At 40.5% G+C, this 27,507-nt stretch overlaps 1 protein-coding gene across 2 annotated transcripts in view; it reads right to left on the bottom strand.

The window, feature by feature from the left end:
• ARID2 (AT-rich interaction domain 2) overlaps positions 1-21,827 on the bottom strand; it is a 168,966-nt gene extending 147,139 nt beyond the window's left edge. For both annotated transcript variants that reach the window (XM_055318625.1, XM_055318626.1), the window contains exons 1-3: positions 21,584-21,827; positions 21,288-21,381; positions 19,977-20,074 (exon numbers count right to left, since the gene is read on the bottom strand). In XM_055318625.1, coding sequence (XP_055174600.1) covers positions 19,977-20,074; positions 21,288-21,381; positions 21,584-21,675 — 284 coding nt within the window. In that variant the 5' untranslated portion in view covers positions 21,676-21,827. The remainder of the gene's footprint in view (positions 1-19,976; positions 20,075-21,287; positions 21,382-21,583) is intronic.
• Positions 21,828-27,507: the final 5,680 nt, after the last annotated feature.

Below are 27,507 nucleotides of genomic sequence, written 5' to 3'. Positions count from 1 at the left end.
CATATGGTTTTAGAAAAACAGAATGGAAAATATTGCTAAATTATTTGAGCAAATAAACAGAAGTGCTAAGTTCCAGAGCTTAGGGAAAGAACTGAACTCAGAGAGGAAGTTATAAAAAGTTCCTTCCAGCACAGAGAGAGAAGATAAACTGAATTTACATATAAAACGAATCTACATATAATCTAAAATTTTGCACAACTGTAAACTAATGATGGACCTACACTCAAAAAAATAAAATGAAGTACCACAAGTCAATTTATTAAACTTGCCAGCACCTGGAATTTTCTAGTACTCTATCTTCAGTAAATTGACAGTTCAATGAAAACTGGTATTTATAACAACCCTAAAGATACTAGAAGTAAAGATACTTCTGAAGTGCTTTCTGAATATGACTTCGTGTTATTTTTTAAGAAGTAAAACGTTTCCCAAAGAAAACAGAAACATTAATTTGAAAAGATAAATGAACCCCCATGTACACTGCAGCATTATTTACAATAAATAACCAACACATAGAAACCACTTACAGGGATCCCTGGGTGGCGCAGCGGTTTAGCGCCTGCCTTTGGCCCAGGGCGCGATCCTGGAGACCCGGGATCGAATCCCACATCGGGCTCCCAGTGCATGGAGCCTGCTTCTCCCTCTGCCTGTGTCTCTGCCTCTCTCTCTCTCTCTCTCTCTCTCTGTGTGTGTGACTATCATAAATAAATAAAAATAAAAAAAAAAAATAAATAAAAAAAAAAGAAACCACTTACATGTCCATCAATGGATGAATGGACAAAACAAATGTGGTATACACATACACAACAGAATATTGCCCCAGCCTAAAAAAAAAAAAAAAAGGAATCTTGCCATTTGTGACAGCATGGATGGACCTTGAGAGCATTATGCTAAATGAAACGTCAGACAGAAAAAGATAAATACCATATGATCTCACTCATATGTGTAATCTAAAAAAAAAAAAAAAAATCAAAAAACAAAAAACACCCGGAGCTCATAGATATACAAAAAAGACTGGTGCTTGCCTGAGGCAGGAGGGTGGGGGGTAGACGAAATGAGTGAAGGAAGTCAAAAGGTACAAATTTCCAATTACAAAATAAATAAGTCATGGGGATATAATGTACGGTATAGTGACTACAGTTAATACTGTATCGTATATGTGAGAGAATACAATCCACTAGGAGATGGATCCTGAAAGTTCGAATCAGAAGAAAAAATTAACTATGTATGGTAACAGATGACATCTGGACTTACTGTGGTGATCATTTTATAATACATACAAATATCAAATCGTTGTACTGTACACCTCAAACTAATATGTTAGTTATATCTCAATTTTTAAAAATATGAAAAAAGAGCAATTCATATTTATCTGAAAACTCGATTAATATCCCATTTTCTGATCAAACCAGACAAGTGTGTTGGCATTCCTGTCACTATCTGCCCCATCTCAAATCTATCCTACACACCAATGTAAGATTAATGTTCCCCAAATATTTTCATCAGGAAACTGTTCTGCTAAAAAACAACAATAAAAATCTCACATCCTCACTATATACAAAATGATAAAGGTCAAACATCTTGATCTGATTTTCAAAGTCCTCCATGATATACTACCAAATGTTGGTCTCTATCTTACCTTAACCCCAATCACATGCACAAACCCTCTAAGGTAATGGGATTCATGAATATAACAAAAATACATCGTGCATACCCGCATTTCCTCATACCTAAAAAATCCATCCTCCTTTTTTTCCCCATTTGAATCCAACTGGTCTTTCGATGCCAAGCTTGAGACCTCTTCCATAAACTCCTCCCTACCCTTAAACCAAAGTGATTTCTTTTTTTCCTTATTTCCAAGGACCCTTTCTCCAGCATTCATTCATTGATTCCATTAGCCACACATTAACTCCTATGCACTAATAATCACTGTGTTATGATCATGTGATTACAAAGATACATAAAACTAAATCCCGGGAAAACAAAAACAAAAACAAAAACTAAATCCCGGGCAGCCCTGGTGGCTCAACGATTTAGCGCCGCCTTTGGCCCAGGGCATAATCCTGGAAACCCGGGATAGTGTCCCACGTCGGGCTCCTTGCACGGAGCCTGCTTCTCCCTCTGCCTGTGTCTCTGCCTCTCTCTGCCTCTCTCTCTCTCTCTCTCTCTCTCTCTTTCTCTGTGTCTCTCATGGATAAATAAATAAAGTCTTTAAGAAAAAAAAGTTCATTTCTCTGATGAGCATTAAAAAAAAAAAAAAAACCTAAATCTCTGCTTCCTTCAGCTCAAAGTGCAATATGGGAGACAGACCTGAAAGAAATACATTATAGCAACATCTATAATAGAGGTATACATGGGAGGAAAAGTGGGATCATAAGGATCACTTCAAGCTGTTTGGTAAGATAAGAAAAAGCTTTTCAGAGAAGGTGACATTTACGTTGTTTCAAAGATGGGTAGGAGTATGTCAGGCAAAAAAGAAGGGAAAGGAATTCCAGGCAGAGAAAACAGCACATGCAAAGGCAGAGAGGCGAGAAAAACTTGGCATGTTTAGACCACTATAAATAGATGAACATGGCTGGAGTTCAGAGCACATTAACTAAGTCTACCAACACTTATTGGCTTCCCATTCACCAAGCCTTAAAACAAATGAAAAAGTGCGGTATCTCTTAAAAAAAAAAAAAAAGTGCAAGAATATAGCGCCCAATTGTTGGCACAATTAATTTAAACAAAACGAGCAGTATTGAACACTTATTATGAACTATGTACCTAAGACAGAGAAATAAAGAGCTAACATTTTAGCAAAAGAGACAGTCAGCTTTCAGTAGATAGGTTTTAAGGTTTAATCCTTATAACAAAAGACTAGGAGAAAACACACTACAATTATTAATTGTGCTCAATACTTTCTCCTTTGTATTTCCTAGATTGTGTGCAATGAGCAAGTGTTACTCTACTTTGATAATTATGGAAAATAGTTAATAACTGAAATAGTACAAAAATTGACACCCGATGGGTTCTCCATAAGTCTCTCGAATAGGTATCTGCTAATTAAAGTCTCAAAAGTTTCAGATTCAGAACTTTAGATATACAAAATATGGCTACTTATCAACACCTCAAGAACTATGAATCTTGTTGGCACAAACCAAAGTCATATCTCATCTGGATTATTCAATCAGCTCCCTAACATGTCTCCTTGCTTCTGGCCCTGACCCCCCCCCTTCATCTATATATAACAAACACCCAGAGAGATCCAGACAATGGCACATCATCCTTAAAATCCTCCAATGGCTTCAGTATAAGGCAAAGACCTTACAAAGGCCCTACAAGATAAGCTACTAGCTCATTCTCTCTCCCTCCCTCCCCACCCCCCAAAATGGCCTCTCTACTGTTTCTTGAACACACCAGGCATACTCCATTTCTGTCTGTTCACTCTTATCCCAGATATCCACTGCTGTCTGCTCCCTCATCTCCCTTGAGTCTTTATTCAGATGTCTCCCTCTATTATAAAGGCACTCTATCTAAAGAAGTTGCACTCTCTCCATGCAAAAGCTACCTCCTTCATTTGCTTTATTTTTCTCCCTGTGCTTTTTCTAATACTCTGTGTACTATCAGTCTCCCTTCCTGAGCTCCAAAGGGGAAATATTTTCCTCTGTTTTCATTACTGATTTATGTCCAGTGCATAGAACGGTGTCTGGCAAATGAAAGATGATCGTTATTCACTGATTTGAATAAAGGGCAGTATTCTGCCTTGTGGTTACAAGCTTGGTCTCTAGGGGCGTTAAGACTGTTATCAAATTCCAGCTCCACCACTTGGCAGTTGTGTGACCTTGTGAAAGCTACTTACCCTCTCTCAATCTTAGTCTCCTCATCTATAAAATGATGATGATGGTATCAATCTTAGAGGATGGCTTTGAGGATTAGAATGATGCAGGATGAGCACAGTGCCTTGCAAACAGTAAATGTTCAATAAATGTTTGCTATTACTATGATGATAATGAACATTCCTGACTCTCAAAATCTTTCCACTGAGTTATGACATCATTTCCAACACCCATTTTTTTTCAGAAATAGTAGTTACTTGGCAAAATCCTTGGCTCCTCATCTGCCAGTTCAAAACAAAATCTATTATTACGCTGGGTCAACTCTTACACAAGAGTTGTGTAACTCTTACAACTTCTGTTGTAGTTTACAAAGAGATGGGGAAATGTTAGCGTCTATCTTACCTAAAAATAAAATAAACAAATAAATAAATAAATGCATGCTATATAAAACAGCACAAAGTGCCACATTTATCACAATGTTAATCTTCTACTCTACAACTAGAACTGGCTCTTGGTCCTTGTTTCATAAAACCACACAAGAAAAGGTTAGGCTTAGGACTTGATCAATGGAATGCTACACTTATAATTCTGTATTTTAGAATTGTTCAATTCTTTCAGAATTCTCAAATTAGATTTTCCATTTGCTGAAAGGCCCATGCTGCCTACCTGGGTTCATAAGGATCTCCCCAATGGCAGAGGATCTAATTCGGTTCAACTGTAATGTGTCAAATATTGAATTAGGGGCTTTAAGAGGTACATAAAAGTAAAAAATAAATACATAAAAATTTTAAAAATCCTTGACCCCAAGACTTTGGCAGTAAAATAAGAAATGAATTATAATTTGCAAAGCTAAACTCCAATCCCAATACTACTACTTTTTAGCAATGGTAAAGGCTTTTTTCCTCATCTAAAGGAGAATACCTAACTTGTAGAGTTATGAAAATCCAATAAGATGAATAATTATAGATATAAACTATAAATTGTACTGCAGCACACAAGTTCTGTTGAAAAAAGATACGTTAAAGGATTTTTTAAAAATAAAAGCCACAGTCCCACAGTTACAACCATTTTCATACTTTGCTTATTTCCTTCAAGTCCTTGTCTTCATATACTTTTTTATCAAGTTGTAATCATGTGCACTTGGAGAAAGACAACATAGCATACCTTTTCTAAAGTCAAATGGCCCAGGTTCAAAGACCAGCTCCTGAACCTACTGTATGGCCTTAGGCAAGATTCTTAGACCTCTCTGTCCTATTTTCTTTTCTATAACACTGGCATATTAATAACAGTGCCTATATCATAGGTAAGTACAAAGAAAAAATGAGTTACAGTAAACCATTTTAGTACAGTGTCTGGCATATGATAAATTCAATACACAGCTAAAAAGCAAAACTCAAATATAAGCTTGGTATTCTGCTTTATAAAAAACTTAAGATGATGTCATAAAACCAAAAGTATACTATTATTATCTAAAGTACCATAAGAAAGATTCTTTTAAAAGGACTCTAGGATACTTTACATTGACTATTTCTGAAGTAAATTTCCTTGCCATCCCTTTGTCTAGATATTTAATAATGTATAATAGAATCCATCTATTGCTTCATACTTCCAGTAGAGGTCTCCATCTAAAAAATAATGTACCAGACTGAAAACTTTAAATTAGTATTCCTGGCTATTAAAAAAAAATTATCAAATATGTAAGTTTAAGTGTTTCCAAGCAAAACACTTAAAAACAAGGAATATCACCCAAGTAAAAAGTGACTCCCCCCCCCCCCCCCCCCCCGCCAAGTGATTGTTATACGTTTTGCTATGGGCTTTCCAATAATACTTACCTGTCTTATAAACATAATAATCCTTTGGACAAGAAGGGGAAAGAGATAAGAGATAAGACTGTTGAAACAAATGACAAATCAGATACATAATTATCACTGCTACTGGCCAACAATAAAACCTATGCCTCATATATGGTATAAGTCAGTAGAATCATCTTAACATAAAAATAAAGGTCACATTTTATAGTGGCAAAGAAATCTCTTGATAATCTACATTTCCTCCTTTTAAGTCAGAATAGAGTAGCTAGAGTAATAAAGGCAGCTCTGGCTTCTACTTTCCCCTTCCATTATTCAGTAATAATGATTGTAGGCAAGTTAATTATCCTTATGTAGGCCTAATAGAAAAAATATCCTTATTTCTAGCTTACCAAAAAGCATGGGGTTAGACCACTTTCTTAAAATCCCTCTAGTTCTAAGAATAAAGATGCTATGAATTGATAGATTAGGTAGCCATATCCAAGTCTTTCTAACTATATACTTCTTGTTCCTAACTTTAGGAACCTAAAGCTATACTACTAGGCCTCTAAATGTAACATCTGCAAATAGTATCTAATGTCTACCTCAGCTTCACCCCTGAAAAGTATAAGATTTGGTAATATCTATAAGAGTCGGTATGTCCAAGTACTGTATTTCTTGGTCAGTACTTGGACATACCGACTCTTATAGATATTACCAAATCTTATACATTTAAGGGGACACACACACCCACACACACACCCATTTAAGTTAATTCCCATAGTTTATAAAAAAGGAAGGATGCTCCAAGCAACTCTCAAAATTAAAAAGACTTTAATATCCAAATTATAACTAAATCTGAGGATCAGATATGCAATATAAAAACATAACATTTAACTTTGTGGTAATGGATTTGAATGGATTCACTGAAACAAGCATGTAAGATTTCTAATTATAACTAAAATATGAATTTGCTTTTCATCTCTACAGGGTGGATAACCTATAAAGAAAACTTTTAAACAAAAACAATGACTTCTCATCTTGAGAATATAAAAATTAAACAATGATTGAATCATAGTTTACACTAGTTTTAACAACATAAAATCAGCAATGAATTAAATTATCTTGTTTTCACATAGCAGGTGATACAACGGCCAGCAAAGAATAAAATAGTAACGACTTTTTAATGGATAGATAAAACAGGAAAGGTAACCTTCCTCTGAGGTTATCATTTAGCACTGTAGCTGATTTTTATTTATATGTTAAATTCCTAGAATGAGAAATATTCACATTCAAATAAATATAAGCTGTGAAATGGGACTTAAAAATTTTAATATTCAGTTTTAGCTCTTCTCTTGAATACAGTTAATAAAGAAATAATTACAGATTAAAAAAAGCCAAATTCTAGTAGATAATACATATGAAGGTTATCTCTAAATCTGACTTCTAAGTCTCACAGTATTGTTCATCCAATAAACAGATACAGAAATACTATGTTAGTACAACATACAGAGTTAAGACTATATCGAGAACACATAGCAGAGGGTGCCTGTGTGGCTTAGTCATTGAGCACAGGTCACTGGTTTCAGCTCAGGTCATGATCTCAGGGCTGTGAGATCAAGCCACAGGTTGGGCTCTGTACTCAGTGCAGACAGAGTCTGCTTGAGATTCTCTCCCTTTCCCTCCTCCTCTGCCCCTTTCCATGCTCAAATGCATGCTCTCTCTCTAAAATAAATAAATAAAACTCTTAAAACAAAACACATAGCAGGCAATATCTTAGTCAATAAGGAAATGCCAGAAATACCAAATTAAGGTCAGCATCAAGGCAAAAACATCACCTTTTCAACTATTGAATAGTGGCCAATACAACTAGACAAAAGAAAATAATTAAGGACACAAAATAATTAAAGGCATAAAATTTAGGAAAGAAGTAAAACCATCTCTATTTGCAGAGCACATGCTAGCACACTTAAAAATTCTTAAAAAAATCAATGATAAAACTAATATAAACAGTAAAACAATTAGGCACCTGGGTAGTTCAGTTGGTTAAGCAGCAGACTCTTGATCTCAGCTCAGGTCAGAATCTCAGGGTTGTGAGATCAGCCCCCCGAGTGGGCATGGAGCTTGCTTAGGATTCTCCCTTCCCTTCTGCTCCTTACCAACTTTCCCTCCCACTCTCTCAAAACAAACAACCCCCCCCCCCCCGCCAACAAACCCAGTGAAAAAACAATTCAGAAGGGCAGATTATAATATAAAAACTTTCATCTAATAATCATAAGATTAAAATGAAAGAAAAACCACATTTATAGTAGGAACAAAAATGATAAGATATCTAAGATTAAACTATAAAAATGTCTAAAACCTATAAAAGGAAAATTTTAGACTCTTGCATAACACAAAAAGATCTGAATGGGAGGACTTCTGTGGTTCTTGGATAATTCAACTCAATATCATCATCTCAGTTCTTCTATAATAATTTATAAATTTACTGCAATCTCCATTCAAAAAAAACCCCAACAAGTTCCTTTTTTCTGGAACTAGAACAAATTGATATTAAAGTTCATATGGAGGGGATCGCTGGGTGGCTCAGCGGTTTAGCGCCTGCCTTTGGCCCAGGGCGCGATCCTGGAGTCCAGGGATCGAGTCCCTCGTCAGGCTCCTGGCATGGAGCCTGCTTCTCCCTCCTCCTGTGTCTCTGCCTCTCTCTCTCTCTATGTCTATCATAAATAAATAAATAAATAAATCTTAAAAAAAAATAAATAAAGTTCATATGGAAAAACAAACATAAAGCAGCCAAGGAAACTTCACAAACTCCCCCCCCCCCCACCACAAAACTATGCAATGGAAATGGCACTACCAAATATTAACACATGCTATCTGTGGGATGCCTGGGTGGCTCAGTCAGTTAAATGACAGACTCTTGGTTCAGCTGAGGTCTTGATCTTAGGATCATGAGATTGAGCTCCCAGAAAGGTTAATGTGGAGTCTGCCTGTCCCTCTCCACCCGTCCCTCCCACTGCTCACACGTGCACACGTGTTCGCTCGCTCCAAAATAGTAAGTAAAATAGTAAAACACGCTATGTATGCCACAGTAGTTAAAATATAGTGAGATACCATTTTTTAACCCCTCACATTGGAAAAACTTAAAAAGCATATGGCAAGGCTGTGGGAAATAGGCACTTCCATATACTGTGGTAGAAATGCTACATAGTTCCCACAAAGAGAATTTGGCAATATTGAACAAAACTGCATATGCATTTATTCTCTGATTACTACATCAACACTCGCTTTGTGTAATTGACTCTGAAGATGCATCTCCAAAACTTTAAAAATAGGTTTGCATAAGGTTACTAGATTTGCAGAAGATTACTCATATGGCATTATTTGCTATTCTAAATATTGGAAACAACTTAAGTGCCACTATATGGGGAATTGGTTGGATAAACTAGGATATATATATATATATATATATATATATATATATATATGAATACTATGCAGGTGTTAAAAAGAACAGGACTTTATGAATTTGAATTTATTTAGAGTGATATTTGAGATACATGAAATTAAAAAAGCAAAATGTATTCTTCGTTTTAACAGATATTAAGATAACTGGATACTAAGGAAATTGGTTACCAACAAAGCATGTGTGGGAAGAGGGTAGAAGTAAAAGGAAGAGGATAACCTCCAAGTATCTTAAATTTTGATTTTAGAATTTTGTTAAGTGTCTTACATATTCATAAATAAAATTTAAAAAACAAAAGTGGGGAAATCACAAAATTGAAATACAAATGGAAAAAATGGGACTTTCACTGTATTTTTAAGTGAATAGCAGTAATGGGAAAAGAAGAATCTAACCACTGCAAATTTGTTAACAAAATACTAACAATATAGCTTCAGTCTGAACACAAAAAAAAACTGCAAAGAAATCTGTACCTCTACTTAGCAGGTTTGTTGTTTGTAGTGGTACAGGTATAACAGTTCTGAAACTATACTCTGTGTATTACAGATCTGACAAGATGAGTAAATATGCTGGTGTCAGAACTACAGTTCTCAGTGCACAAGAAGGAAGATATATCCACGGTATGGAAGAAGGCAAGAAGAAATCTGTGTGGATTTGTAGCCAGAGATATCAGTATATACAGCATTGTGATTTGTAACCTATGTATGTTTATGTTTAAAATAAACTTCCTAGCTCTTACTCTGAAAGAGCCTGGAAGAAAGACAACTCAACAACAATTAGTACACCTACCAACAAGATGTTGGTTTCTATATACCATTCCACACTAAAAACAAAACAAAAAAAAAAAAAAAAACCACAACCTAGGGCACTCCTTGGGAGAAATAGATGATGCGAGAGATGGGTAAGCAAAACACAAGTTGACCCTGGAAGGTCTTGTCAGAAAGCACAGAAGAGCTTAAATATGAGGACATGTTAAAGACATAGGAGCCAGCTTGAAAGGGCTCCTACTGGCCAAATTTAAGCAGCAATAATTGATATTAATCCACTGTATAAAATAAAGATAGAATAAATAATAACGAAAATATTTTCCTTATCATAGATTGCTAACTAAGAAATGCAGAAGGAATGATAAAGTTAGAAAACAAGCGCTGCCTGTCATTATAATTAACTGATTCAGGCAAGAATCATCAATGAATGTTAAAATTATTGGGTAAAAGTATAATGATGAGCAAGATATTTATATGCTTTCAAAATATCCCCACAGGTTAATAATTAATTACAAAAGAGAAAATGTAAACTTTACAGCAGAGAATCCAGGAGGATACCACCTTAAACCAAAATTAACATCAACAATAGGACAAAGTGACATTTGGCCTCCTGCCAAAAATACCTAACCTAAATCAAATCCTGAAAAACCATCAGACAAATCCAAATTTTATAGTACAGTTGGCCTGTACTGCTCAAAAACAGTAATATCACGAAAGGCTGAAAAACTTGGAGATGTAACTAAATATAATACAAGATCATGGACTTGTGGGGGTGGGTATGATTGCTAAAAAAGACATCTTTGGGACAACTGGCAAAATTTGAATAAAGTCTATATATAATACAGATAATATGATTGTATCCATGTTAAGTTTTCTCAATGTGATAATAATGTTGCTACATTAAGAGAATGTTTTATTCTTTATACTCATATTTAGAAGTAAACAGCACTATACCTATAACAATATCAAATGATTACACAACAGTAATAATACTGTCTGTATATATACGTACCATCACATATAAAGAGAAAACTACAAAGCAAATGTGGCAAAATAGTACCAGTATAAATGAGGTGTGAACAAGAATTCACATTATAGTAAAAAAAAAAAAAATCAACAATATCTAAAAAAGAAAACATAGCAAGGAATGAAAATGATTAGGTCTAGTATTTCTCACAGATTTTTTTTTTTAATTTTACTTATTTATGCATGAGAGAAGCAGAGACATAGGCAGAGGGAGAAGCAGGCGGCTTGCTACAGGGAACCCGATGCAGGACTTGATCCCAGGACGCCAGGATGACGATCTGAGCCAAAGGCAGATGCTCAACCGCTGAGCCATGCAGGTGTTCCTCTCACACAGATTTTTTTTACTACTAGGCTGAACTAATGAATTGCAATGTGGAGCTACCTGGAAAAACGACTCAAATTCAGAGGTTTGACTTTTTTAAGGTATAAACTAAAGATCATACCAAACCACTTAAGCACATTTCACCTATTACTTGGGGGTACACTTGGAGGTACATACAGCCTGCTAAGGTAGGGACTTCTGTTTATGAAGTACAAAGTGGTCCTATTTGAGTTCTGGTATGGTGAAAATTCACTTAAAGTATGATCAACCTGGGCATTATTACTGATGATTTTAAATTTAGCCCCTTCTCTCAAATACTGTAAGTTAGGTATTTTCTACATAGAGTCCTAACTTATGGCCTCTTCTTTGTCCTATTTTAAAAAGTGAATGTTCCTACTCACCTCATGTATGTTTCTATTAACATTTTATTTATTTAAAATTAGCCAATGGACTAGGAGAGGAACAAAATAAAATTTCATCTGAAAACACTTCACCATGAATATGTTAGAATTACAGAATAAAAATAATCTTTGTGCACAGAGCAGCTGACCCCTGAACACTGTAAGAATTAACCAAAAACAACAGTAAGAACTAAGAAAGGCTAGAATCAGATACTTGCCATATTTCATAATAAGATGTATACTCAAAAATTAGATTCTTATACAACTTTATTTAAATCCTGCTCCATAAAAAAGCAACATTTTATTTTGGCCCCACTAAATGGTAAGGAAAAAAATCATCTACTGATAGAAACCAAAGATGAACATACCAAGAACGTGGAATATCCCTGAAGATATGTTAAAACTGTGGATAATGATGGGTGATAAATAAGATGATGCTTTGCTAAAGCAAGGGAATCACTAGGGAAGGAAACAGAAAGGCAAAGAGGGAAAAGTGTGCTCTGAAAATATATTTTAAAAAAATGTTTTCTAACTGGCCATTATGGTTGACACTTGAGACTGAGAGTTGGCTATAACCTACAGCCTTTTTCATTTTTTTTTTTTAAGAAGTAGCCCATATGCTCCAAAAGAGTTTGAATGGTGTAAAGAAATTTTTTTTCTAAGTGTTATTTTTTCTAAGATTAAATAACAGCAATTACTTCTGAAATTCGAAATGATAAAAATAAAATCTCACATATGAAAATGGTTTGTAAAATGAAAACAGTACATTAAAAAACAAGTTACTGTTGATGTTGTTATTTGTACAGGAACTTATGCCATATAAGTTTACTCCCCTCAGCAGTACTGGGACCAATCGATAAAATCCTCACAAAGTGGAAAAGGATTCAATAAATTCAGTAAAACAAATGGCATCTCATTTGGGATGAATATCACAAAGTCCTGCACAGCGGGGAAAAAAAACAACAACAACAACAACCCACCTAGATACTGAGGGAAATGTAATTACTTTTTAAAATCCAAATTACACAAAATACAGTTAGGATAAGTTTGAATTGGTTAATTCATGTGCCCTTTTATTCCTCTTAACTGAAGTGGAGCCCTTGTTAGCTTCTCTGGAGTCCAGAGACAAAGTATAGGGTGTGTCCAAGCTCTGCTTAGAGATGACAGGTGCAGCTTGAGCAGGTGCCCCAGACCAGATGTCACCCAGAGGTTTTGTTCTGGATGTAACCCTGGCCAATATATTGATGCCAAGTTAAACTGGTTATCTCAGCAACTAAGTTAGTTTCATTACAATACTTAGATCAGCTCTTCTCAAACTTTAGCACACTCTAAGAATCACCCATGGCACACTTTTTAAAAATACAGACTATTACTATTTAAAACCACTGATCAATCTTAGCACCACTAAAATGGGACAACATAAACATTGTATGTCTCATGATTTGATGAAAAGCACAGCACTACATATAAAGTATGCCTAAAATACTGAAGTTGAATGTTACCAAGCTTTAAATCTAACTATCAATTTTCAGGAAATAAATACAGGGGATAGTGGAACAAGTTAACTGACACTAGAAGGAAGCAACGAACCAAATCCAGAATTTGGTGCAGCCTGAACAAATGACCCCATTTACTTCAACAAATCAATGGCATAATAGGAAAAGAAAAAGGGAACTGTTAAGAGACTACTGAGATAAAGCAGCCAAAACAACAGATTCAGCCGCACCGCAACATGTCTTGCAATAAGATGGGGTGGACCCTGTAAACGCTGACATAGATACTAATAGATTTATGGATCTATCATTTTGGGGCAACAATTCAGAATGTTGACAGCTACTGCTAGAGATCACCAAAAGATTGCAGTACCAGCAACAGGTTATTACAATATACTTAGTTAACAGGGTATTTACCTTGTAGAAATGAATTAATTTCCATCTCACAACATAACGAATATACAAAAGGTATCCATGTACAAAAGACATTTCTTTATATTTAGAAACAGAAAAATACACGTTAGACCCTGATGTTAGTAACAAAATTCTTGGAAAGCTTAGTGAAATTCACAGATAATCTGAACAGTACTGAGAGTGACATTTGCTCTAAACCATTTTTTTAATTCTAGGTCCCCCAGAAGGATAGGTAACCAAAAACAATTATCAATTGGCATATATGCATTTTTGTGCACTTCTGAATAAACAGAATCAATCTGCCTATCTTCTTTAGTTCTATTATGGATAAACTGTACTAACCATATTATTTGAATTTATTTCAAATTCACAATGCTTTTGCTTTTCATAAAAATTATGCTTATAACTTCAAGCCATAAAATATTTGAAGATAATCTTTAATGCTAATGTCCCCATTTTTAACTCCAATAAGTTTGGTCCTTAAAACAATATTTACTTCTAAACAGTTTTTCCTAATGTCAAAACTGATGATACGACTTCTCAATTTTTAAAGTCATAGAATTGAAACAAATATAAATTTTTAACAGGACTTTCACTATATTTTAACAAAAGCAGTACTATTCCCTAAAATAATGTGATCAATAATTCTGCTATAATTCTTTAAAGAACCTTGCATAAACAAAAATTGTCTTAAAAATTTAAATATAAATACCCTCTTTAAAAAAAAAAGCCTTCAGTTAGAACAATGGACAACAGCAGAAATAAAGGGCAATTACTTGCTTTTATTAGGGGGTGGGGGCTGCTGATTCAAACAAGAATCTTAAGCTAAAACAAGACTAAGTGGTCAAATAAAATCAATCCTTAATTCCTTTGTCATAAAGAATATCAAGCTACTATAGGAACACTGCCTAAGACTTAAAAATCTTTATCATGGCCTTTTTTTTTTTTTTTTTTTTTTTTGGTCTTCTGTCCTTCATCACGTTATAGTTTAAATAATAGAAAAAAAAATATTGTTATGTATCTACAAGGACAGCTTTCTCCATTCCAGACTAAGGCCAGTGCTTATCTTACAGGTTCAATTTTTCTTCTTCCATCTGGACTGCAATATTTCTTTGCCTTTCTTTTACTAGCAATGAACACAAGATAATTTTAATGTCCTTTTATTTCAAACAAATATTTAACAAGTATTACCAAGTAATTTTGCACAGCCATTGATAAGGACGTGAAAATGGTAACTCCTAAATATTTACGTTCATATTTATATCTCTCTCTCTATAAACACACATAATTACCTCTCATTTCTCATTTCCTCATTATTTTCCACATTTAAAATTTCTCTTTCTTAAGCCTCATTTCTTCTGTCTAGATCAGAGTTTCCCAAACTATGCTCTACAGAACTTAATAAGTGTTCCTCAAGCATGGGGTTTCACACCACACTACTGCGATCTGTGGTAGCATTTGAGAAACACCATTTACTATGGGTAGGCAGAAGAATGTAATAAATCGTGTTTCTCCAAGCTGTCTAGAGAATCCACATGCACGTTAACAATATAAAGTCTCTGGAAGTCCTGCAATAAAGTAACCCAAGTTTTAACTTTACTGCTCAAATTCATTTGGCCCTTTTTCAAGGAAACATATTGACATTTCAAGAGAACAAGTACTTCATAAAGCACAAATTGGGAATTTCTACACTAATTGATCCTAAATACCAAAGAGTATGGTGATAATGGGTGGTGGCAGATCAAAGAAGTGGAGACAGAGAAAATCCCTCTCACTCTGCCCCATGTGTCCTCTAATTCCCAATTCAGACAAATCCTATTTTTGCCAGTAAACTTCAGTAAGATCTATACCACTCTGGAAAATGCCCAGTAAGTAGACTTTACCAAATATTAATAAAAGCTCTAAGCACTTCTCTTAAAAATATGTACTGAGTACCTGCTTGTAGACTAACGCGCCTAAATTCCAATGAATTAAAATGTTTGTTCTTCATTCCTTTTCCAACTTCCACTATCATTCAGTTTGACAATAAAAATGATTCACAGTAGTGATATGCTTTTCTAGCAAAGTTACAGTGGATTTCCCACACGACCAACTACGAAAATACTCCACAACAGAGTACAGGTAGGATTATAAAAGAGTGCTCCTATTTAGAAACAGACATTTTTAGTTAACTGCTAAGGCAGAAAATGTGAAATGTTAAGAAACGCAAATATTTTTGGGTTACTACGGTTCAGTTCCTAGTTGGTACACTCGGTAAAATACGTGTATCTTCGGTGAACGAACTATTTTGGTGTTAGATTTCTTTCTACTTTGTGGCAAATTTAAGCTGTTTAAACATGATTTCTAAGACACAACATTAACCCAGCCAAGTGCTGATCAGTCTTTCAACCTTCTTTGCATTCTACTCCTCCTTTCAACATGTCTGCATGCCCTTTAAAATGTAACAGAATATCCAAAGAGATCAAAATCAAGTTTGTTCAAAATGAAAGGATACAGTTTATAAGATTAAATGTAAAATGCATATTTGAATAATTTACTTAAATACAGTTATCCTTCCAATCTCCATATTACTTTTATTTTTCTTCCTTGAATAAAGCAAGCAGTGTCTGCTTAACAATTCTATTTGGCAAGTCACAAAGTCAGCGTACTACTTTATATATCACAATTGTGAAGCACTCATTCACTGAACGTCAAGTGATTCATAGAACGTTTTCTCTTAAAAGAGGTGATCTACATGGTGTACACCAACTAGAGAACACAAGTGTATTCATTCTATTTACTGATAAATGTAAACTCTTTCTATTGGTATAATTTAAGGGAGGGCTTTATTCACCAAGGGGGAAAAACCAGAATAAATTCACAATGCAATTAAAAATTCACTCTGTTGGATACAATGCTATGATCAAGTGGCCGACTTTTCTAAAGGTAGGTACTTGTAAAAAAAAAAATCATTTAATATTATAATAATATCACTAGTACATAGTTTTGTACAACAAGTTTTTTAAGGTCCAAAATATTTCACCTCCTTACCAAAAACTCAAGTTTTATAATAGAAACATCAAGTTAACCTTGACTACTGTTGGCGTAAGCTACAGCAAAATTCTTCAACTAAGTATTTGAAATATTTACATAAATCTTCATACCAAAGCTTCAAATTTTTAACAGAAATAGAGGGGCAAATTGTCCCCCAATCTTTGCACCAAAACAGAAAATTAAAAACAAAACAAAACAAAAAAAATTCATGGAGTACAAACAGAACACATCATGTATAGCTAGCTATACATTCCTATCAGGCATACATTTAACCATTTGTAACTTACAACCATATTTTAATTTAAAATCATTTGTGACTAACTGAATTCATAACAGACTAAGTATTACAGAACATGTGTCAGGAACACAACTTTTTTGTCCAGTTAGCAAGTGCCCCTAAAGCCATTTAGATTTTTTCTACACTTTTAATTTCTCCAACTACAAAACGTAGAAAATATTACCTTATCTTGTTTTACTTAAAGGGATATTCTAGTAATAAACATTTGTGGAAGAAATGGAGATGTAGAGGTCAAGAAAGGAACTAAGTGAAAACAAAATATATGGACATCACAGAGGATTAATACCCAATTTTTAAATACAGTACTTTTTACACGTTACTTGTAGGTACTAACATTTAAACCATCACATGCTGATGCTTAAACAAATAATCAATCACATTTTCAATTTCAGACTGAGGAATTTTTACACGCAATCTACAGCTGAATAAATGTATGCTTGATACAATCAAGCAAAGTTTTGGCAGACCACTAAACTCAAGTCTCTACGTTCAATGACTGTCTGTGTTTGTATCCAAACGAATACAGAACTGTTAGAATATATACACCGGCCAGCATACTAGTTTGCTCCTCTTTATTTACATGTCTGTAATACCATGAAGATGTAATCACATCTTCATACTGGCTATACTAAGCTAACAGCCATCCATCCAATTAATAAAATTACAGAGGAATGTCAGCAAATATTAAACTTACAGAGTGAATGAGAATTGATATGTAACAGCAATCTTACAATAAGTCAAATGAAAAAGCAGTCCTTATTTAAAAAAAAGAAAAATTATTCTACCTGTGATTTAGAAAACACAATGCGCTATCTACTCATCAGAAACCATGATATTCAGTTTGATACATCAAAGAGGGAACTCACAAAGTCACTCAATTACTATTTCTTACTCTGAAGAGGCACTCTTAAGGTTAACTAAGAGAATTACTGTGAAAGCTTGGCATCCTGTCTGCCAGTTAAGATTTTTCAGAGGAAGGTGTAAAACCCAGCATAATACATGTCCTCTAATTGTGCAATATTACACCACCATGGGAAAAAAAAAAAATCTTCCAAGGTTGGTAGTACCCAATTTTTGACCAGCATATTTCTCTTGTATTTCTTTACAAGCCATGCAAATCTTCACATGGCTTTATTTTCCAAAACAAATGCTTCAACTTTTTTCCTAGTAGCCTAGCTACAACCCTACAAAAACAAACCTGGAGAGTGACATATGGAGGAAAAACAAGTTTAGCTAAGGACATAGTTCAAAAAGCAGCTTCTAATGGAAGCGTAAAGCTCAAATTGATCTGAGAACAATGTAAAGAGTTGCAAACAACCCTGAAGCTATATAGTTGAAAATAGTACTTATAAGTATAATCAGTGAATGATATCATCTCAGGACAGAAATCACAACTGGAATAATAGTATTTATGTGACTTGTAAAAAAAAAAAAAGAAAAAAAAAACTAGAGTTCTAGACATTTAATTAATTATGCTAAAACCCTGTTAGTATGCGTGCAATTTCTTCAGTATAACAACACACATCTCCTGAATCATATGTATCTTTCAGTACCTTCCGGATATTAAATTTCAATCAGTCAACCCAGTAAGGCATAACTTTAAACTGTGTTTAAAACAGTTTAAAATCCAAATAGTCCAAACTGGTTGCCAGAAAACCAAGACCCGTATAAATAATATTCCTCTCAATGTTATATATGGAAATGTACAAATGAATATCACCGCAAATATAAAATCCTCTACTTCTCACCACATTACCCAATCAGCAGTTTGGGGGGGGTGAATTTCACTTTGTTTTTTGTTTGTTTGTTTGTTTGTTTTAGACCTTTATTTAAAAATGTACTCTGCCACACACTGCCATCACACACACACACACATCAGAACAGATAACAACTAGCCATATTTAATATTTTCGAGACTTCTGTGTAACTCAGTAACTACCCATAAAGTTCTGTGAACTCTTCAGCTTCAAGCCTGAAGTCAATCTAAGGTAGCCAATAGAAAGTACACCTGGGCAATTACCGCATTTCCTACTTCAGAAAGCTGAACTTAACACAGCATATCTACATGTGGGTATTGCATTTGGAGAAATGATAAATGCCAAACTCAAACTATATAGAAGGTACATTAACTAAAAAAAAAAAAAAAAAGGCTATCCCTTTTTTATATCCCTTAATGGTATCATTATTAAACAGCAATAAATACGAAGAGCGCCCTCTGAGTTTTAAATCACCACCACCACCTAAAGACCCTCTATGAGTAAGCAAGCATTAAAAGTAAAAGATGACCTCATAATAGGTTACAATATGAAAATATCCTTAGCAGAAAAAGTAAAGCTTAATCGGAAAATACAATATCTAAAGCGTACCACACATCAACTGAGTAAGAAACTTACTTTGTCATAGACTGTCAAAAAAGGAGGGAGAGAATGAAAGAAAATCCAAATCATAGTATTCCATTTCATAGTATCCGTAATCTTCCTACATATATAATAATCCTTCTGAACGTTTTCAAGTCACTCAAAAATCCCAAAGAACTTATTCTAAAAAGAATCCCGGTCACCTAAGGCACCAAACATGTTATGCTGTGTGTAAATATTCTACTGAAAAACCACTCTGTTACACGGTTCCACGCAAGAGGTATCATTTTTGTTTTGTTTTGTTTGAGAATCTTAAAGTGAGGATTTTAAAAGGCAAAGGAGTTTCCAGAAGCCAAGCAAAAATTTTCCCAGGGGATACAAAGTTTCATTAACTATCTTAACTCTTTTACTAAGCATCACCTCTCTGCCCCTCGGTGGATATCAACCAACCAATAACAATGTCACAAAAGAATGTTTACCAAGATGGGAGGTGGGGTGTCACCTGTTAATGATCCCATATGAAAAATGTAAACAGTCCTAAAATAGGCGAGGAAAACTTTCACCTTCCTATACACCCTCACTTTATGGATATTTGATGTTTGTCGGACTGAAAAGATGAAGACAAGTTTAGAAACTGGTGTGCAAGGTTTGTCTGGGGGGGAGTGGGGGGCTTATCCCTACCACCACCACCAAAAAACAAACAAACATCAACAACAACAACAACAAAAAAAAAAAACACCCACAAATCTCCCCTTGAGTCCCTCAGTTCCAAATACTGTGCAAGAGTCACTACTACTCACCGCAAGTAATACTGTTTTAAAGCAAAGGCAGCGTTAGAACAACTTCTGGGAAAGTTGAACTCTTCAACAATTTCTCCCCACTGATTCTTCTCAGAAACCTGTTAAAAACACAGCCACACTTGTCTGAGAGTGCACCGTCCAGGGAGACTGCAGCCTAACTGTGAAATAAATACCCATTCTACAGAGGTCTGAGGACACACCACCTCGGGCATCAGTGGGTGTTTGGGATCGATCCGTGAGGGGAACTAAGCAAGGGATGGGGGGGGGGGGCTCGAATCACCGTGTTTTCACCCGAGAGCCCAGTATTTAATGGCACTTGTTTTGTTTGGGGGGGGGCGGCGGGGGCGGCGGGGGCGGCGGGGGGCCCGGGAGGGGGTGTGTGGGGGAGACTGGTGGGTTTGTTTTGTTTTTGAAGCCCGGACAATAACCAATCGCAAGTCCCTCTGTCGCCCCCTTTTAAATCTCAACGCGGTCCGTTTACACTAAAAAAAAAAAAAAAAAAAAAGTTCAAAAGGATCAATACTGTTCCGGACAGCGACGTCCGCGGGTTCCGGGGGGGGGCCGGGGCCGGGGCCGCTCCCGATCCCTCTCCCACATCTATCCATCTCCATAGGCCCTTCTTTGAGGCCTACAGCTTCTGCCTAGCCTTGAAGCCTAAGATGGCTATTTGGAGACAGGTCCTGGTTTCTTTTGTTAGCCGTATAAACCGAGGGCGACGGGGCCGAGGCTGTGCCCCCGGCCGCCGGGATCATTTGGCGGCCGATTATCGATGTTAAACCTGCCCGCGCTAATTTTGAGTTGCACGAAAACTGCTCTCAGAGTCTGTGTGTCTCTGTGTCTCCGCCTGTGCTAGAGCGGCAGCCGCGGCGGAGCCGACTCGCGAGCGAGCGGGCGGGCGGGCGCGCGGGCGCGGGGCGGCGGGGCTCGGCCGGGCGGCGGGGCTCGGGCGGGCGCCCCCTGCACGCCCGCGCTCCCCGCCGCGGCGCTCGGACCCCGCCGGGCCGGCCGGCCGGGCGGGCGGCGGCGGCGGGCAGGGCGCGAGCCGGCGCCGGGCCGCCCGCCCGCCCGCCCGCCCGCCCGAGCCCCGCCGCCCCGCCGCCCCGCCGCGCGCACGCGAGCCACCAGGCCAAAAAAACAGCCCCGCCGCCCGGCCGCCTCCGTGCCACCGGCTGCGAGCGCGGAGAACGCCTTTTGCCCCCGCGGGCCACCGGGCCCCCCCCGCCCCGGGCCCCGAGCGCCCACTCCGGGGTCAAAGGAGACTTTTTGGAGCAGGCCAGCGAGAGGGAAATACGAATTAAAACTTCCACTCACCTTCGCGAATCCGCCTAAAGTAGTGACTCTGGTGTAGAGACCGTGAAGATCCAGCTCCTTCCCACCCACCGCAGGGATTTTTTTAAAAGGCGACCTGCGGGAGAGGAGACGAGAGAGAGAGAGAGAGAGAGAGAGAGAGAGGAGAGGAGAGGAGAGGAGCCGAGAGGGAGCGAGAGGGAGCGAGAGGGAGAGAGAAAGCCCCGCACTTGTCAGCCGGGACCCCGCGCCCGGCCCGGGCGGGAGAGCCCCGTCCGCCCCGGCTCGCCCCGGCGCGGCCCCCCCGGCTCTGCGCTCACCCTCTGCTGTGGTGGAACTGCCGCAGCTCGTCCAGGAAAGCGAGCCCCTTTCTCCGCTCGTCCGGAGGCGCCTTCCCCGTCGAGTTTGCCATTATTTTTGCAAGGGAGGTTTTAAAAAAAACCCGGATCGGCGTTTTAAAAGCGGCCCCCGCTCCCCGCGCGTCCTACCAGAGCCCGGAGCCCATTCCTCGGCCGGCGGCGGCGGCGGGGCTCAGTCATGGGCCGGCGGTGGCGGCGGCGGCGGCGGCGGCGGCGGCGGCGGCGGCGGCGGCGGCGCAGGGAGGGAGGGAGGGAGGGAGGGGGAGGAGGAGGAGGAGGAGGAGGAGGGGAAGGAGGGAGCCGGAGGCCGGGGGGAGAGGAGGGAAGGAGGGAGGGGAATTTCTAAAAAAGTTTAAAGAAATCGGAGCGAAACTAGAGGGGCAGGCGACTGCCGGATCGGCGCGAAGCCGCGGGGCGAGCGCGGCCCCCACCCCTTCCTTCCCTCCCTCCCTCCCTCCCTCCCTCCCTCCTTCCCTCCCTCCCTCCCCGCGGCCCGGCTCTCGCCCGCCTCTCAGCGCCGCCGGCCCAGGCGGCTCGGCCTGCGGACGCGATTCAACATGGGGCTGCTGCCGGGGGGCGCGCGGGCGGGCGAGGGGCCAGGCGAGCCGACGGTGAGCGGCCGGAGGCCCGGAGTTTCGGCGGCGGCGGCGGCGGCGGCGGCGGCGGCGGCGGGGCTGGGGCAGGCGGGGCTGGGGGTGGGGAGGGGGAGGTCTGTGTGGTGGTTTGTGGAGAGAGGGGTGACAGCGTGTATTCCGGCCGCGGCTCCGCGGGGCCCTCGCACACATTCACGCGCGGCCTGGGCCGCGGCGGCCGGGGCGTCCCCGGGCAGAAAGCTCCGGCGGCGGCCGAGCCGCTGCGCGCCGCCCGCCCGCTTCCTTCCCCGCCGGCCTCGCTCTCTGCCGCCGCCGCCAGCGCCGCCGCCGCCGCCGCCGCCGCCGCCGCCGCCGCCGCCGCCGCCGCCGCGGCCGGGCAGCCAGCGCCGCACAGCGACCCCCGAGGGCCGGCCGCGGCACTGCGCCCGGCTCCACACCGCCCCGGCAGCTCCTCGCGGGGAACAATAGACTCGGCTCGCCGGGCTTAGGGTTCATCTGCAATGTGCCGCACATTTCACACGCACACAAAGCCGGCGCGAAGGGGGGCGGCGCGGGGAAACGGCCACTACCGGCTGTTCCAGGGTTAGGGGTGGAGGCGATGTTCGCGTCCCCGGCCCGGCTGTGGCAAGGGCCGCCCCGGGGGTCCCCGCCGGCCCCGCAGCAGCGGCCTGGCGCCCGGCGGGCCAGGGAAGCTCCGAGGGGCAGCCCCTGCCGCTACGCATCCCTCACGCATCCGGATAAAGTCCTTCCTTTTTTATTTTCATTTTTTTGAGGGTCTAAGGGAATCGGCGTTTCCGAGCCTCCTGCTAGTATTTTGGGGCCTGATTAGCACATTTTCCATGAATTATCCACAAACTAACTTGAGCGAACTGGAAATCAAATACGATGGCAACTGTGTGTGTGTGTGTGTGTGTGTCCTAGTTCTCTTGGAAATACACGGATGCCCACGCCGTCTTGCCTCTCTGGTCGCTTTCACCTATCAGACTACATTATTTTATGCTGAGTTATGCAAAAACAGTAATTGAACCGGCTCGGGAGCCAACCTTCTGAACTTGGACGATAATTAACGTGTTATATTTTCGCGTGAAGGTGCCTTCAAGACAGATGCGCTTATAAATACATAGCAAGACCGTGTGCCTCCTTGCTTTCAAACGTCTCAAAAGCCATCCCCGTGTTAAAAAAAAAAAAAAAAAAAAGGCTGAAGGTTAATAGGAAAAAGGCCGCTTAAAGGGAGGCTAATCAGCTCAACAAATACTCCCACCTAAGTTTGCATTTACAAGGGGGTGTCGGCTCCTCGCCACGAATGGTAATGAGGCTTCGCTGTAACGGGAGGCGTCTCTTCATTCCCATTTTAGCGATGGCCACTACGGGCAAAGTCACCGAGTAACCCCAAGGTCACAGGCTTATGAAGGTCTGGAGGATGATCATTTCAGGTAGTGGTTCCAATGGGAACATTTATTCGGCGGTGGTGGGGGAATAAAAAAAAAAAAATTATGTAATGCAGCCCAGCATGCTTCCGGTGCTCACTCTAGGAAACGGATTTATTTCCCAAGTAAAGTTTGTGTCTTGAACGGGGATTGGAATGAGGCTGTGGCTAGGAAGTTCCTGACACCCGAGGGCCAGTGAGTGTCACGGAAGCCGGGGAAAGGCGGAGACCCGGCTGGGGGAGTGGAGGAGCCGGGCCCCGGCTGGAGGGGGGGGGGGCGGGGGGCGGGGGAGGGAGGGAGGCCAGGTCATCTGTCCCTTCCCCCCACCGGTCCTCTTAGGGGTGGTGGAGATGTGGGCCGCAGAGCGGCGTGGCCGGGGCTGTGCGGATTCCCTAAACGCCGCACTTGCGCACAGCCCCTTACGTAACTGTCAGCGCCGGGGATTCCCTAGAGGGGGTCATTCTATTCAACCATTACACACACCCCGGGCCGCTGCCGCCGCGCCGCCGCCGCCGCCTCACAAAATGGCGGCGCCCATAGAGGAGACAGCGGCCGCCTCCTCGGCCCCATTTTGTGGGAGGCGAGAGATCTGTCAACATGGAATACCTCGGCTGAGGATGCAATCGGAGTTTGGAGATTCTGCCCAAGGGCTGGAGCCGAGGGGAAACGAGTTTCCGCGTTCAACGGAGAATGCCCGCGACGTCTCTTCCCTCCACGCTTTTTCTTTTGTTTTGCTTTTACTATTTTCATGGTCTCGAAGGAAGCGCCAGCAGCCGCCGGGGTAACTGTAACTAAGGGGAGAAGGGAGAGCGGCGGCCGGCTGCTCGGGGCACTTGCCGCCGCCGCGGCTCGGCAGCTCCGGCGCGGCCCGTCCCGCCATGTCGTCCCGGAGGGTCGCCTGCGCCGCTCGGCCCGCCGCGAGGGGCCGGAGCCGGGGCCGGGGCCGGGGCCGGGGCCGGGGCCGGGGCGACGCGCGGCGGCAGCGGCCGCCTCCGTCTCCGCCTCAGCCGCGCCACTCGTGCCGCGAGACTTTCCGGTAGTTTGGAGACGCCGGAGCCCGCGGCAGCGTCGGTCGCCCGTGTGAGAGTCGCGGGCTCGGGGCGCTCGCGGCCGGCGGGGAGTCGGGGAGCCCGGGAGCCGCGGGGCCGGACGGCGGCGACGCCCGCAGCCCCGGCCCGGACGCCGGTCGCGCCCCGGTCGCGCCCCGGTCGCGCCCCGGTCCCGGCCCCGGGCCGCTGCTGAGGGGGCCGGCCTGGGCACCGAGGCGCGGACGCGGAGATACAGCTCGGCCGGTCGGGACGTAGGTCTGTGCGTTCCTAGTGTCTCCGGGTCTCCGGCGTTGGGACATCTTCCCTAGCATCCCGGTGTGCGGTGGGCAGAGCTGCTTGGTCTTCTTTCGTAGGGAAGCGCGGAGTGGAAGGGTGACCTTTTTCTTTCTTTCTTTCTTTCTTTTTTTCATTTTTTTAGATTTCTTTTTATTTTTTTTTTTTTTATTTTTCAGGGGGAGGTTGCCACTTGGAAGCCACAGTTTGCTGTCTGTCAGGATGTGTTTGTGCGTACACACACACGCCTGTGCAATAGTGTGTCTTACTTTTAGGAACTAATTTCTAAGGGTAAAGACCTGGAAGGTGATACTAACGTTTTAATGCCCTTTAGGAAAAGAAAAAAAAAAAGAAAAGAAAAGAAAGAGAGAAAGAAAGAAAGATGTGATCTGTCACTGGAGAGTTGACTCTGGAAAAAAAAAAAAAAAAGAACCTTTTCTGAGGAGAAGCTGTCATCTTCAAAATGGAGTCCTAAAGCATATCTAAATGAATAGAATTTAAACTCATGACACTTTGGATATGCTCTAGTCGGAGAAGAAGAAAAGAAAACACATAAAATTTGAGGGACGGATTACTACAACTTGTCCAGAACTAGAAAAATGTAAGGCAAGAGTAAGCTCTTAAGGGTATTTGCTTTAAGAGGAGTGCATAGGTTTCAAAAGAAGAGGAGATACAGCTGATGAAACTTAAGTGTTTTGGGAATTTATTGCATTTTTTTTTTTTTTATAGCTGCAGCAGTCATTTGTATTTCCGTGAGTGTTTTGTTTTGTTTTGTCGAAGTGTTTTATTTACGTTGAGTTTGACCCTCGTATTTACTCTCGAGGGCAGAACTGCGTTTTCCTGCAGGCTGTGCCCCCATCACCAGGTTCCATGCCCCAGGCCCTGCCGCACCCAATTGCTACTCCTGGCGTGTGGATCACCAAGATACAGCTTCTGGCACTGTCTGTTCCTGCTGATGTTCTTTTTATTTAATAAATGTAGTTACCACGAAATCAGCCTGTATCTCTTGCAAGAATACCGCATCTTAGAACCCAAGAGGCCCAGGGAATGTTTTTTTATGGGACTGCATGCATGCACTACGAGTAACCCTGGCGGGCAGTATTACGTCCCTTCGAACCGTACTGCATTTCCTATAGTGGGCAGCATAGAGCCTGTGGATCCTGGAAAACCATGTCCCACAAGTGCAACAGTCTGACAACGTTCTCTAGTTCGGTGATATAAATAAAATGTACTTCATCGTTTTCAAGCATTAATAGAAATCATTCCTATAAAAATTACCAGTGACCATGGAAATTGCTGAAATTCAGTTTGTGTAGTTTACTGTTCTGGTGAGAAATATTGACAGAACCTTTTGATGTGGGGAAAAGAAAAATGGAAAAGTAAGTGTGGTTTTTAATAGTAACTGCAAAGCCAGAACATCATAATTGGAGGTTTCTGTTATTCAATGTGCATCTCTGAGTCTTATGGTCAGTTTTAATATTATTTAGTCAAGAAATAGTGATGTTTAAAAGCCCCTCAGTAAACTTAAAAAAAAAATTAAACCAAATTTCAAATCAGGCATGTCAGGTTATAAAATTACAACAACTGGAACAGACTTAATTGAGGAATTGGTACAGGGATTTACTGGAGAAATTTTTGGATATTAAGTTACTCTACGGTTTAAAAGAACTGGTCAAACAGGGTATTGAATTTACTTTTTTATTTCTTTAATGATCTTAAGAAAGGTATTGTTGGTAAGAAGAGAATGCTTTCACCTCTTGCTGCTCTTGCCTGTGTCTCCTGCTGTACTTTTCTATGTAACTTGTCTTATTTCAGCCTTTGATTACAATATAATATCACAGATAAGGCCTTTTTCCTCAGATAGTGACTCGGGAATAGTAGTAACTAAGCTTTTTTTAAAAAGTTAGGACATAGTTTATTCTAATGCAGATTAAGGCACTTGTATAGTTAGATGTTCTGAATCTGCAACTGACCGAGATTGGAGTGATTTGTCCCTAAGGATCTGATAAATTTCGGGGAATTTCTTTGTTATAGTTTCTTTTCAATAGATATTAAAGGCTATGCTTTGTGCATAATCTAGTGGAATTTGTTTTTAAAAAAAAGATAATTTTCAGCCAGTGAAGACTTTTTAATAAGACTTAAGAAATCATCTTTTAGCCAATTGCAGTGTTCTTTTGAGAGACATCCCTTACTGTGCTTTTGACAGGGCGTTCTCATTAATTGTTTAGGTCAGTTACCTAATCTTGAATTTTTAAGATTGTTATGGGTTTAAGGTGCTACATTTGTGCATTATTCATTTTATCTAATTTGATCACTGAAAAGAACAGTAGGCCCCAAATAAACTGTGCTCTTTATAAAGTGTCACAGTTTATAGTAGCTTAACACTTGGTTTTTTATAGCATTTAATCACTTGTGAAAACTATAAGAGCATAAACATAAATACTTATTTTTACCAATGCAGATCACTGAATAAATTTTTATTGAATGCCTATTTTGGGCAAAAGGTAGGAGGGAGGAATTGGGAAATTGACTTGAGCCTCTAG

Source organism: Nyctereutes procyonoides, unplaced genomic scaffold (assembly GCF_905146905.1).
Source record: "Nyctereutes procyonoides isolate TBG_1078 unplaced genomic scaffold, NYPRO_anot_genome, whole genome shotgun sequence".
In the NCBI taxonomy this organism is placed as follows: domain Eukaryota; kingdom Metazoa; phylum Chordata; class Mammalia; order Carnivora; family Canidae; genus Nyctereutes; species Nyctereutes procyonoides.
Note: the sequence above shows the minus strand (reverse complement) of the source record. Positions and strands in the feature narration are given on the sequence as shown.